We start from the raw sequence: 14,794 nt of genomic DNA on the forward strand, positions 1-14,794 counted from the left end.
CTCTTGTGCTTCTCCTTTTGCTTTATTTCACGAAAAAGCCATTAAAAAGCTGTGAAAATTGAAATACTCAGTTGGCTGAAGACTAAATAGGACGTACTGCTGTGTAAAGCCTTGTAAAGCCTGAGGTTGTCAATTCTAAGAGTGCTCAGAGAGAACAATAGGATGAAACTCTCCCTTGGATTTAAGCAGTTCGTTAAGGTAAGAACTATGAAAGCTGTTTTCACGCAGGTATGTTTGTATTCAGAAAGGATTACAGAATCACAGAGTCACAGAATCATTAAGATTGGAAGAGACCCCTGGAGGTCATCTGGCCCAAGCCCCTGATCAAGCAGAGTCACCTACAGCCAGTTGCCTAGGACTGTGTCCAGATGGCTTTTGACTATTTTCAAGGATGGAGACTCCACAACCTCATTGTGCAACCTACACCAGTGCTCGGTCACCCTCACAATGAAAAAGTGTTTCCTGATATTCAGAAAAAAGTTCCTGTTCAGTTTGTGCCCATTACCTCTTGTCCTGTCACTGGAAACCATCTTCTTTACACCCTCCCTTCAGGTACTTATATACATTGACGAGATCCCCCAAGCCTTCTCTTCTCCAGGCCGACAGCCCCAGCTGTCTCAGCTTTTTCTCATGGGAGAGGTGAGCCAGTCCCTTAATCATCTTAGGGGCCCTCATCATGTTAATAGCTCCCTCAGAATGCATGAGTGCATCCCACCAGGGCCCATGGACTTATGTATGTTCAGTTTATTTAAATATTCTCTAAACTGATCCTCTTCCACCAAGAGTAAGTCTTCCTTTCTTCAGACTTGCCCCCGGGGTTTTTTTTGCTCCAGACTCTCCCCCTGCTCTCTGAGGCCTTGGATTCCTAAAGGCCACTCTTGAAAACAAAGACTGAGGCAAAGAAGGCATTCAGTACCTCAGCCTTTTGCATGTCCTCTGTCACCAGACCCCCTGCTCCTATTAAGCAGTGGGCCCACATTTTCCCCAGTCTTCCTTTTGCTACTTATGTACTTAGAGGAGTCCTTCTTATTGCCATTGACATCCCTTGCCAGATTGGGGCACAGAACAGAAGATAGCTTCTATATTTACAATTACAAGACCTTTTCTTCCTGTCTGCATTTATGCTAAAAAAGGTTTGGTTTTTTTTCTCAGGCTTATATTGCCTGTGCCTCTTCATCTAAAGTCAGCTTTCTAGTCATCTTTGTCTGATTTAATTCTGCTCTGCCTGCATCTCTTGCATAGGCATCTAGTCTCAGAAATAACATCCATCAAAAACTTACCTGCCCTCATAATTCAGGCTTCAGACAGACCTTGCACTTTTCTTTGACTTGGGTCATGGCACATGCCTGCTTTGATATGGAGACCAGCATGCTTAATAGAGGAGCTTGACTATTTATTACAACAATCATAAATCAAAACTGGCTTTTAAGCTCATTGACTTAGGTGACAGTTCGTCTAGCCCACAGTGCTTCTCCTTCTTGTGCATCTATGATACCTGCTCATAAAATAACTCATTTTCTGAGCTCAGTAAAAGATGAATCTTTAAGCCAGTTATTTATTTAGGGTTGTCTTATCTTTTCTTTTTGATAGCCTTCTGAAAGAAATATCTAAACAATCTCCTGAAAGCCACAAGGACTTGTCATGGATGACAAGTAGTGTAGCATGAAAAGACACCATTAGTGACAAATCCAAGATTTTAAAAATTTCAATGTAAGCCTAAAAAAAAGAAATTTTAAAAAAAATATTATAGTCCTTCTGGATTTTCCACTCTTAAAGTGTGTGTCCTCAGGTTCCCTATACTTTTATTTATATAAATAGTAATGTAATGGCTCATAATAATATTTCCTTTTTTAAAAAAACAATTATCTTCCTTAAGTGTATGAGTCAAGGGGCATAATAGCACTAATCAAGCAGCAGTGGCCTTGAGTTGTAAGACCATGTTGGCCTCTCTAAATGTAAGCACTGTCAAGTGATTGTCTCAACACAGCACTTTAGATAATAGAATGCTGGGATATATATTTCTGATTTCATATAATAACATGAAAGTGTTCTGTGCTTGTAAATTTAAACAACTTCTTTAGAAGTATGTCTAGTATAGTAGTTTATTATACATAGTTGAATCATTGATTTCTCATGCATGCTCATTCCAAATATAGTAGTTTATTATGCATAGTTTAATCATTGATTTCTCATGCATACTCATTCCAAACTGAAGAGATGTTCTGTAGCAACCCTATGCACTTCCATTTAACATCCTTATGACAAAAGTAAACAAAAAAAAATTAATCACAGTACTATTCGGCTTCAAAAAAAGATAATTACAGAAATATGAGGATACTTATTAAAAATGCTAAAAGGGGCAGACAAGAGAGTTACCTTGCATGCCTCATGGTGAATCTTTAAGGACACCAAACTGCAAGTGCATACCCAGTAAATAAGGCTTCAGGAAGGGCATAAGAAAGCCAGCATTGTTAACACTAGGATAAGGTCAGTTATTAAAAGCAAGAAAACATCCTTCAATAAGTTAATGTAATGTTTTAGGGTAGAACACAAAGTTTTCTTTCAAATGCTAGCAGGCTAAATGTAAAATACAGTAAAACGAGCTTAAAAGCAGTTGAGGAACAACTTGTGAAAAACAAAAGCTAATAATCACTTTTTAAATGCAACAAAACAAAGAATGCTGCCAGAGTCTATAAGACTGGTAGATGAATTGGCATATAAAAGGAGCATGTAGAGGAGATAAAGCCATAACCCCAAAACTGAATGATGTTTTGTTTCTATGCTTACTGTAGAAGAGCTTGGAGAGATTCTCAGACTGATATTTCTTTGTAGACAGATAAACTCAACTTGAGAAAAATAACCAGTCAAAAGCTTATTTACTTGGTGATTGAAATAGCAGGACTAGTGACTGTGGTGTACTTCTCAATTAACAACCTTTTTGTACCAGAGGACAAATTAACATTATGCTAATATTTAACAGAGATTCTACGGAAAATAAAGGAATTTCAGATTCAGAGAATACGGACTACAGAATCCAGAACACAGAATGACAGAATCCAGAATCAAAGAATACAGTTTCAGCTCTGACAACTGTAGTGGGTACATTAGGAGAAACTATAATAAAGAATAAAATTAATGGATGCATGTACAAATAAGATCTTTGGAAGAAGAGTCAAAACAGCTTTTTTGACAGACATTCCTCATATATTTTGGAAGTCTTCTGAAGCTGTCAACAGAACTTTAGGCACAGTTTACTTAGATTTTCATTCAGCCTTTAGCACAGCCTTCAGCAAAGGCCCTTAAATCATGCAGCCATAGAGTAGAAAGAAATCACTTTTTCACACTTCCACAAGTAAACGTCCAGAAATCATTGCCAGGAGGTTGGGGAAGCAGACAGGATTATACAAATTTAGGGTCTAGAGGCCTGTAAACAGATACCAAAGGAGATAGTCCTCTTACAAATGTCCTCTAACATGACAAATGCGCGTGCTGGAGGAAAACTACAGAGAGGGTTAGATCACAGAAAGCAGCCAGGTTCATGTGCTCTCCCTAAATAGCATCACCTGCTGTCACTGTTGAATACAGTATGCTGGGCCAAATGGACCAGCAGGGCATTTTTTATGTTCCTATCTGGACACGGTGACAAATACATGCATGCAAATCTTAGCCCTCTCCCTACTCTAAAGAAAGGTGCAGTAAAAAACCCCTAATGCATCCATCTAGTCTGGAAATCAACATGCAGAGGTACCACAAACAGACTTTACTGAGCTGACAGTTCATCACACAGGTAAACTAGCAACCCTCATCAACAATCCTGTTATACTTAGCTGTTCCCTCTCTCATTCCTTGAATTTTGAAGGGAACAGAGGACATGAGAAGTTTGCACTAAATAAGTTGTGCAAAAAACACAGTGAGCTTCAAGCAGTTTGTTACCTTACACTGGTGTTCACTGAATCAACTGAGTCTGAAAACATCACTGGCCTGCTGGTTTCTTCTCTGTTGGGAGCGGTGGGATCTTGACAGTTTGGATCTTTTTCAGCAAAGATATATACACAGTCCAGGAGTCTTGGCATACATGCCTACTTACATGTTTTCTGTGACAGTCTTTAGTATTTCACTTTTTATACCAAGCAAGCCTCAGCTTGATGAGGATGAGAAAACTATGTATTAGTCAGTAGCATAAGCCTTATTTCATATGCATATGCAAAAGAGTTACAATGTTAGTGGTAGTGCTGCAGCTGACAATGTAGCTGTGTGCAAAACCAGCTGTCTGAAGCACTGGAAGCATCTGCTTCCTTCTCTTACAACATTAGACCAATATACACATAGATAGCAAGTGCTGTTTGCTGTTTAGCTACTTCACAATTGATATATGCATGGTTAGCATGATCTTTAGAACCAGTGTTTGTGCCTGGTTTGTCATTCTCAGGTGTTGGCATCAGCTTCCACAAGAACATTGTGTTGATAGCAAGCCGGATGGGCTCACACTCAGCATAGATGCAAATACACTTCTCATATGTGCACCAGCCACATCCAGGACGCACTCCTTACCCCTTCATCCCCGCTGTGATGGCCTGAGAGAAGCTACTAGGGCAGGAAAAGAAATCTGCTCATGGATGAATTCTGGGATTCTATGGGAGAGCAAGCCCACTGCTGGGTGCAGAACTGGGAGGAGAGGAAATCCCTCAGAGAGCGCAGAACGGTTCAGGGCCTGTCTCCCAGAGACCACCATAAGCAGCCTTGTGAGACGAGACTAAGCAGAAGCCCTGACCCTGCATTTAGACCTGCCAGCACAACCCGACCATGCTGCAGGTTGCAGAGGAAAGGCCAGAGCGATGGTCATGCATTGGAAGCCCGGGGAGACTTATTTCTTCACTAATTATTCACTAATGCTTCAGCTCACAGTGAGGTAAATTATATCGTCACATGCCTGTTCTGTGTCTCACCTGCCTTCAGCTCAGACACAGATAATGCCTCTTGAGCATGACCACAGATCAAAGACACAGCAGCAGCAGCCAACAGCCATTTCCTGGGCTGTTGGTGGATGCTGCCAGCGTGGGGGGCCTGGCTCGCTCCTGAAGTGTGTTGTAATCACTGGCATGCAAGCACCCCTGCTGCATTAGACTTGCGGGTGAGTAAATGGAACAGTCCTGCGGGATAGGAACGAAGGTAGGCAGTATGGATTGTCAGCCGTGCTTTATTACCGTGCTCAAAGGCCAACGGTCACTCCCTGGAATGGATTCCGGAGGCAATACAGACATATCCGTATTAAAAAAACAACCCACTGTGTTTAGCGTGGGCTTGAGCGCTCACCTACAGGTGATCTGCAGCCAAATATTCCGCAGCCAAATAGTCCAGTGATTTTAGGACTACTGCAAGTTCTGCCCACGTTTCAGAGGCCCAGGCGATGTTTCCTGTGATCACTCAACAAGTCAAGTGATAGGAATGGAGATGTCTCCCTTGCAAGAAACAACTGTTCGACATGGCTCACGCACTCCTTTTCCCAGCGGATCAGCCAGGTGCCCACTCTCCTCACGAGCAGAACATACACACCTGCCTTGCCAGGGCAACAGCTTCTGCTCTTTATGTTTATCTAGCTGTAGCGTTTGTACACGCCAACGTGTATTCTGTAAAGGTTCACCTTTTAATAACTTTTATAAACACCAGCGTACGTGAGCGACTGCCGGCCGCCGCCTCCCCCGCCCCGCGGCCTCTGAAGCACCAACGGCTTCCGCGCAGGGCGGGGCCGGGCCTTCCGTTACCGCTCCTGCGGGCGCGCGCGCCTCGGCCCGCTCGGCCTCTCCGCCGCAAAGCCTCTTGGGGGTTGCGGTCCTCCGCCCTCCCTCTCCCACGGCCGGTCTGCCGCCCGTGGACTGCCCGTCCCACAGAGCCTTGCGCGGGCGGGGCGGGCGGGGCTGGCGCCCGGAAGGCGGCCCTGGCAGCCGGCGGCAGGGCGGCTAGTTCAAGTTGCCATAGCGGCGAGGTGAGGAGGCGCGTGGGGTTGTCGGGCGTGCGCGGGGAAGGGGTCGGCTTCGCCTCGGGGCGGCGGGGCGTCCTCCCGCAGCTGCTGCGCCGCGAGGGCTGGGGCCGCGGGGAGGGCGGAGCCGGGGGCCGCGGCCAGAGCGGCGCGCGGGAGGGGGCTGCGCTGCCGCTCGGGGCTGGCGGAGCGCCGAGTGAGCGGCGGCGCGGAGGGACCGCGGCGGCGCGGAGGGACCGCGGCGGCAGCCCGCGGGCCTGGCGGAGGCCCGGCCGTCGGCGTGCCCGGCGCCCTTCTGGGGTTGTCCCGCTACCCCCGGGGCTTCCGCGATCCTGTCCGGGGCAGAAGATCCAGGAGGCCCGGAGGCCCTCAGAGATCAGGTCGGCCGTTGGTAAAGTTCGATACGTGCACGGCCGGAAGAGGATTTGCAGAGGGCGTTAGTCGAGCTTACTTGCTGCCAACAGTGTGAAGGAACCGTTTTCTGTGCCGTGGTGCTGAGTGCTGGGAACGTGGTGTCGCAAGTTGGCGGTAAAGTGTGGTACTGGTGCCTGAAAGCATGATGGTGAAATGTCACCGTGCTGGATCACCGTCCTGGCTTTTTGGAAACTTATCCTGGCTCAATTAGAAGCACTGCAGGAAGGGCCTTTCAGGTGTGATGTCCATTTCTGGAACAGCTATTGAATTTTTTGACATCCTCAGTCTTAACTATAGGGCTTCAAACAGGCCTTTAGAATTCTGTCGTGGTTTAACCCCAGCCAGCAACTAAGCACACCCAGCTGCTCACTCGCTACACCCCTGGTGGGATGGGGGAGAGAATCAGAAAAAAGAAAAAACTTGTGGGTTGAGATAAAGACAGTTTAATAGGACAGAAAGGAAGAAAATAATGATAACAATAATATGACAGTAATAATAAAATGATTGGGATATACAAAACAAGTGATGCACCGTGCAAGTACTCGCCACTCACCGACCGATGCCCAGTTAGTCCCCAGCTCCCTCCAGTTGATACAATGGGTATGGCGACACATGGTATGGAATATTCCTTTGGCCAGTTTGGGCCAGCTGTCCTGGCTGTGTCCCCTCCCAACTTCTTGTGCCCCTCCAGCTTTCTTGCTGGCTGGGCATAAGAAGCTGAAAAATCCTTGACTCGATTGTTGCTAAATAGCGTTTATACTAAAAACATCAGTGTGTTATCAATATTGTTGTCATACTAAATCTAAACCATAACAGTATACTAGCTACTAGAAAGAAAATTAACTCTATCCCAGACAAAACCAGGACAAGCACTAAGTTAGTTACCTAGCAATAGAATAGTCCTCACAGAGCTAAACAAAAATACCTGAGAAGTAATCAGTTTGTGTATACTGAGTTTATCTTTTGTTTACTTGAGCTGGAGAACTTGTTGTTGAGACTGGCAGCTGTACTTTTATGTTTGCTTTATCCTGCAGATCTCTTAACAAGAGAGTCCTCAGTGTAACTGAAATGCCCTGCTTTCTACAGGGAAGGAAAATACTGAGTATGGATGTTTTTCCTCGGTGCAAGAAAGGTTATAATCTGTTTGGGTAGACTAAAAACCAGTAAAAGACAAATGATTCTCACTGTCAAGTAGGTTGTATGCTCATGTGCTGAAATCAGTCTAGGTTTTTGGAAAAAGTGATAACAGGCTTTTTTTGGTTTAAATTAATAGGCAAATGTACGTACAGAATATTTGTACAAATTTGTACTTTATGATTTTTTTTTTTTTTAATCTGAAATGAAACTTCTGTAATTCCTTTAAAAATGAGGATGTTGCTTTGTATGAAACAAAACTTCTTCAACTTAAAAGTACTTAAAGTTCCTCTTGGGTTGCTCATGAGAACAAAAAGGAATGCTACTTAACCATAAATAGAAAGTTTTCTTCAGACAAAATGTCCTCTTGTGTCTAGCATTTACTTTTCTATTTACCTTGTTTACTAGCCTTTCTTCAGTGCTTTGGACAGTAAGTATCTTAATGAGTTTATTTTTGGACAGCTGTAAACAAGCCCATTAATCTTTTCTGCTGTAAATCTTCATTTCCCTTTTGTTTTCTGCAGTGTCATAGCTTTTCAGTAGTTGGGGCTCTTATGCTTGAGATGCTTCTTAGAACGATGTTTTCAGCAGATAAGTCAACTGCTGTTTTTCATTTATTTCTATCAGTGCCTATTTCTTTTTCTGACATTACAAGTTGCCATACTTGTCTAACTAGAGGTACGTGTAGGCCCATATTCAGAGGCCCACTCTCAAAAGAGTCTGAGAAATTTTTAAGAATTTAGTTCCCATCAGCTGAGATGCAATAACTAACCTTTTGAATTATGCTGGCTTATGCCTTTTCATCAGGAAATGAGTTAAAACACTTTCTATCATTTGAATGTTCTTACATGTCTCATTGTTCTTAATTTCTCTGTCTACTCAGGTATGCTTAAAAAGTCCCCTTTCACCAATGTGAAACTCGTAATGTTGTAAGTGATGTTGTTATTTTGGGGCTTTTAGCTTCTAGAAAGAAATATGACATGGTGGAATTAAGAGTTAAGCTTAGTCTGTCACTAGGAGCTGTTTGACTCACAGACAAGCTATATGAATTGCATAATGTAAGGTTAGTTTTCTAGCTCTTATGGGATATTTCTGTGCGGTATTCTACATACAGAGTAAATCCACCATAGGCTTTTCTGCTCAGTTTGGGAGGAAAAGACAATTTTCTTCCTGTGAAACTGTGAATGGAGTTCTGAAGAGTCTAAATTGCCAAAACAATGTTTACTACGACTTTGTAGTTGAGGTAATACATGACAGATACAAACCATCAGCCATTTGCTATGATCATTAAAATTACATGTGTTGTGACTGTAAGAATGATTACAGTCAGACAAAATGTGCTGGCATGTAGCTCCATGAGTAGATGAGGGCTAGATTCCTGTGGATTAATGTCTCAGGGTTGAGTTTCTAATAAGGTTGATCTTGTACTTAATTCTTAGTGTGGCTATTAATAGGGTCTCCCCTTTACTTGGTGTCTTAAAGATATTTTCACAAAATGCTGAAACTGAAAACCTTTGTTAAGATTGGAGGAAATTGATCACTGAATCAGTTGCTTACTGGGTTTTGAGTCATTGTGCTGCTTGTCATGCTTGGTAAGATCAGAAAGAGACGTTTTATCCTAGAGAACTGACACTGCAGTTATAGAAGGAATTCAAAATTACTCTAGAACAGCTGATGCCAAACTTGCGTGAGAGGAGTCTCATTTCATGTCTATCAGTGTGCTGGAATATGGATCTTGCTGATGTCTATATGAGGTTCTAGTAAAGGTCAAGGGGAAAATACAGCTTGATGTAGTAATGTGCAGGACAGAGTAAGTTGTTTGGGGTTTTTTGTACTGAATTATGTTAAAAAAGAATATTATTCCGTGTTGTTACTTATACTGGTGTTTTGTTTTTTATTTTTCTCTGTCTTTGAAAATATCCCGTATTTCCTGTTTCCCAGTGCTCAGTGTTTATGCTTTCTCAGCCTCATTTAGACTTCACTTCAGCTGATCAGAGTGAGAGGCACTGGAATACTGAATTCTGATACTGGCAGTAAAAATGTGTTTCAGTGAGATAAGGGGAGGGGAAGGTGAGATAAATTCATCACTTCAGAAAATGTAAGGAATAGACTGAGTACGTTGATTTACTCTCCTTTCATGTTTGAAAGGTTTCTATCCAAGTCTGGGGGACACAAATTTACAACCTTTTTAAAATGAAATATAAGGCTCTGGAAAAACATCAAGTTGCCTCTATATAAAATACAATATAAGAATTGAATCTCATCTATGATTTCTTTGGGAAACTTCGGCTTTAATGAATAGAAGAATGACACTTTTACTGTGGCTTTTTTTGTGTTGACTACAGGACCAAAGGGAGTTCAAGAGTTTGCCAGTCTATTTCCTCTTCCCCAAAGTAGGCTCAGACTGCCTCTCCCAACAGATGCTGTTAACACAGATCTTATGATGGTGATTCTGTAACCTTTAGGCAAACTGCTGCAGTGTGTAATAGTTTAAGAAAAAATTTCTATCTAACCTACCTTTTGAAGGTTGTGATTTTAATCAGTTACTCTGCAACTTTATCATACTGGTCATAGCTGTCTGTAGCTTTTAATAGTTTCTTTTCCTATCTCTGATGATTGCTATCCTATTTACCCTCCTCTACCTCTCCATTCTTAAGCCTCAGCAATCCCCATTCTTTCCTCACAAGCTGTATTTCTTCTGCTTCAAGTAATTTTTGAATTTTAGTCAAGTGAATTGCCCCAGCATCAACATAGTAATCTGGGTTATTTCGGATTAACATTGGATAAAAGAAATATTTCCCAATTTACAAAATTACCCTTATTTTTACATCTTGTATGGTGTTAACTTTTTCTTTTCAGAACATGACATTGTTGATGCACATTCAACTTGAAATACTAAAGCTCTTGAATAGCCTTTTTTTTCTCTCTTTCACCTGCTAACTTCTGTTTTCCTTGCTGTATTTGTCCAGTTGGACAGCTAGTGTCAGCTGCAAACTTAATAAACAGATTATATTACATTATCAGGTCATTTAACGAAAATATATAGTGGATTCACTCCAGGTTCTCACTTGATGCCTCTCTCCAGTTTGCCACTTAATTTCTGTTAACTGCTCTATGTGTTCTGATAATCAACCTCTTCCATTTTAGGAAAGCTTAATTTAGTTCATGTTTATTTAGCTTACTTTTGTGAATGTCACGTGTGTCCAAGGTTTTTTTTTTTAAAAAAAAAAAAGTGACCTCTACTGCTTCTTCCCTGTTTAACAAATTTAGTTACTCATTACCAGATCGATTGATTTGATATCAATGGATACATTGCCTTTTTTTTCTTTTTGTGAGAACAGATCTTTTGTTGGAAACTTAAAATAGTCTATTTTAATTTTTTCCACATATTTAAATTAAGTTGATTCGTCTATAACTTCTTGGCCACAGTTTTCTTTCCTTCCCTTCTTTTTAAGACACTGCATTTGCTTTCTTCCATAATATCTCCAATTCTCCTTAAGTCATTAAGATATTGGTTCTTAGACTTGCTTCAGACAGTCAGTTACTTGGCGTTATTTGTCTGAATTGGCCCTGACCAATCTGAATATAGCTTAGCAAGTAGCATGAGGTAAAGGGGAATGGTTCTGCAGACCAGAACAATTGATAAAGCCTTGATGTCTCCACTGTATGTTTTTGGGGGGAGAATTTGCTTTGGGCTATGGTCTTATCCTGGGTACTGAACACTTAAAAGTAGTGAGAGTGCATCTTTTGATTTAGTTCTCTCCTAATGGGCTCTGCCTCTTGCATCTTGGCACTGCTTCATGGTGTGAACAAACATAACTGAGGAGCAGCTGGAAGTTCTGCTTCAAAAGTACATCCTGCTGACCTGAACCAGAAAGGCTAAAGTAAATGTAGTCTGAGACTATGAAATTGCTCTAGGAGTGTTGTGCAAGTCGGAGACTGTTTGGTCACAATCAGGATTTAACATTCATTACTTTTTCTGGTCTTCCTGCCTAGGTTTCAAGATACTAATGGCAGATTCATCCAGTGATTCAGACAACTTTCTTAGGGGTCGAATAGGAAGGCGGCCACCTGTGAGAGCATCCCACAACAAAGCTCGGAACTATGGTGCTGAAGAAGTCACAGAGAAGATCCATACTTTAGCAAGCACTTTACAGGTTGTTTACAAAATACGGTTTTAAAGTATTTATACAGTCTGTATTTCTGAAACATAGGGTCAAATTTTCATTTCTGAAGTTGTGGAAAATACTGTACTGATGGGAAATATTGCTTTCTATGCAAACCAAAAAGGTTTTAGGAAATTGATCATATTGCCTTGAGCTGAAAGTATGTGGCTTGTTACACTTTTATACAGCTGTTATTTCAGACAGTAATAGAATGTTGTTAGAAACAATTAAAGGTTTGGTAATACTGTTTATAAAGTTAGCAAACTGAATAATGCCAAATAAACTTTGTCAGATTCTCAGAAGAGATGTTAAATTTTGTAGCAGAAGGTTCCAGCCCCATCTTTGTTGTCTTGTACTGTGTAAAATTTCCCAATTCCTGATGAAGTAAAAATGTAGGCAGTCAATTCCCTCATGACAGAGCTTACAGTTCAAATATTTTCTAGATGTGGAACAGCACAGTGAGAAGCAGTATTTGTAAACTTGTAAGAGGTCCATACCTGAGCAGGGAAAGGTATTCATCTAATTCCTGCTGCTTCAGTGGAGGCAGCAGAGGAAATCTCTGAATCTGTTTTGCAAGTGGGAGGAGACATTTAGCTGTCTTGACACAATTTATTGCCATTCTTCTCTAGCTGACAGTTCTGAATACCTAGAGTGGGTGGGCTTATGTATTATCACTTGTGTTGAAGTATTGTTTGGCTGGCAATATTTTTTTTTTCTTTTTAATATGTGAGAAGAGAAAAGTCTATATAGAATGCTGATTTTAAACTTCAAAACTTACTTGCTGAAAAATAATCATCAAGTTAGAAAAGAGATGAGTTAATAAGAATGTAATCTGACTATTTTTTAAAAGGGACTCTTTCGTATTGTCCTGTTTCTGTCTAACCTCTTTCTAGCTGCTCTTTTGAAATTCTGATTTTAAGCTAATTGCTTTTTGTGGGCTGCTTTTCAGCAGATCTGCCATCTGATCCAGCTCTTCATCTGGTCAGAGAGTGCTCATGCAGAGACCTTGTGCAGAAACCTTATCTATTGTGTTGATCTTCAAAAATTTGTTATTTCTTAGTTAATTCTGTTTTACAGGCAGGTAATGTTAAGATCTTTGGATTAAAAAGGTTTTTCTACAGAGTGGCTGAAACTTACAAAACTTTTTATTTGAAGCCAAGGCCTTACTGTTGTACTGCAAATGATGGTGTGGTTTGAGGTTTTTTTATTATTTGTTGTTTTGGGGGTTTTTTGTTCCCTTTAGCTGCTCTGTACATCTTCAGGTTTTGGTTACTTGAATAGAATTTTGAATACTTAGACCCTTTAAAAAGCACTTGTGCTATCAATTTACTCTTACAAACCAAGAATAATAAAGAGAACAGTAATGTTTGATCAGAGGAGGTTTCTGTTTTGACTTTTCTTCCTCCAACTTTTTTTTTTTTTTAAGGATACCAACAGAAATCTAAGACATGTTGACCATTTGCTAGGACAATACAGAGAATACAACAAGGAACAAACCGAAGCAATAGCAACTGTGAGCAACTTTCAGTTTATCTTAACTTCTTGAATCTTTTCTGCTAATAGCATTCATAGCTGGAAACTTTGTAGTAATGGACAAACTATATCAAGAGTTAAGTAGATGTAAACAGAAACTTTTCATATTTACTTGAGCCATCTAAATCAAACTATAGTAATATGTTATATAATGAAGGTTTTGTAGCTTCCTTACTTTTCTGGTTTACAAGCACCAAAGAGATTGTTGTTATGATACTATGCCAAGTATAAGGTGCATAGCTGAAATAGATAGAGTATTAGGGAACATATTTCGTTTGCATGAATAAGTGATAAGATAAAAGCTGAATTATAGCAGGGAATGAGATTGTGATCATACTGGTGTAGGTTTTTTTCCTGTCATTCTACAGCTTCCTGTCAGTCAACAGCTTCTGAATCTGTTGACCAGCTTTCTCTAAATTGTAGAAAGGGTGAAATACTCATAAATCTCAAGCTTCTACAAGTTTGAAAGCAGATGTCTAGACAGAGAAAGTAAATTAGTGCTGGTAGGGCAAGAGAGGTTTCTAATGTGGTTACAAACAAACTGCAGCAGGTGCTGCCTTGAAACATACATATGAGATGCAGGAATATTTTGCATGTGAAAGTAGAGAGAAAAAGAAAAAGTAAATACGTAGAAAAGAAGGCTTGTTTTCTTCAGACAACTTGCTTTCTAAATCAGTATGCACAAGCTCTGCATGGAAGTAATTGGGAATATTATATGCCTCAATTTTTTTCTTCTGTTTGAATGCTGGTTGTGTCTTTATAAGCTTTACTTTGGTATTGAATTTGTGGAATTTCTGGTGGGCATTGGAACCATTTAAGATTGTCTGTTTTTAACAAATACTGATACTAAATATAGTTCAACATTGTTATTCTGGAAAAATTTTCTATTAGGAAACATCAAGGTGAGTGAGACATCACTTAAAGTTAGTTTTGACTTAATGTCCATTCTTCTTAGTCATGCTAGGTGGCTTTTGATTATGGCTCAAGTGGAGGAGAAATCTAGAGACTAACCATCTCTTGCTTGAGCTTTAAATAGTAGAGTAAAATCAGTCTTATAAGTAAAAATAGCATGTTTCTCTGAGTTCCTGTTCCCTTTCTGAAGCAGAAGTTTCCACTCGCATAGAATAGATGTATGTGTTTGGTATGTGGGAAGTAGCAGCTGGGATCAGGAAGTAGTGTATCTATTTTCCTTCTATAATAAATATTTAAGAAAAACTTGAATAAATTTCTCATTTGGATGGTGATGTGTTGGGTTTTTTTTCACAATGATAGTCAGTCAAGTGTTTCTACTGCATTAGACAAACTTGTTTATCTAAGAATATTTTCCTCCAAATGGAATATGTGTTTAGGGTCTGTCAGTTATGCCAAATATTGTACTGTCTGACTCTTAATTCTTTATGATCTTTTCCTTAAAAAATACTTCCTTCAGACCATTGTATAGCGTATTTGCATTTATGAATTGGTGACTGTTGGGCTGCTGAGGAGCTATTTTCCATTCTAATTTATAAATTAGTCTTGCAACCCCACTGTGAGGTGCCTGGTGTCTGCCTGTGAATCAATGCAAAACTTG

The 14,794-nt window shown here is 40.5% G+C and overlaps 1 protein-coding gene across 7 annotated transcripts in view; it reads left to right on the forward strand.

Annotated features, from left to right (window-relative positions):
* Positions 1-5,907: 5,907 nt before the first annotated feature.
* The window catches only part of CEP128 (centrosomal protein 128), a 141,369-nt gene continuing 132,482 nt past the window's right edge, over positions 5,908-14,794 (forward strand). For 6 of the 7 annotated variants that reach the window (XR_011324705.1, XM_069783718.1, XM_069783720.1 and 3 more), the window contains exons 1-3: positions 5,908-5,983; positions 11,522-11,682; positions 13,118-13,204. Coding sequence is in view for 5 of the 7 variants with exons in the window: in XM_069783718.1 (XP_069639819.1) it covers positions 11,536-11,682; positions 13,118-13,204 (234 nt within the window). In the remaining 2 variants the exon portion in view is untranslated. Of the gene's footprint in view, positions 5,984-11,521; positions 11,683-13,117; positions 13,205-14,794 lie in introns of those variants that run through there. The other variant, XM_069783723.1, reaches the window with a different exon arrangement.

This window comes from Haliaeetus albicilla, chromosome 5 (assembly GCF_947461875.1).
Source record: "Haliaeetus albicilla chromosome 5, bHalAlb1.1, whole genome shotgun sequence".
NCBI classification, from domain to species: domain Eukaryota; kingdom Metazoa; phylum Chordata; class Aves; order Accipitriformes; family Accipitridae; genus Haliaeetus; species Haliaeetus albicilla.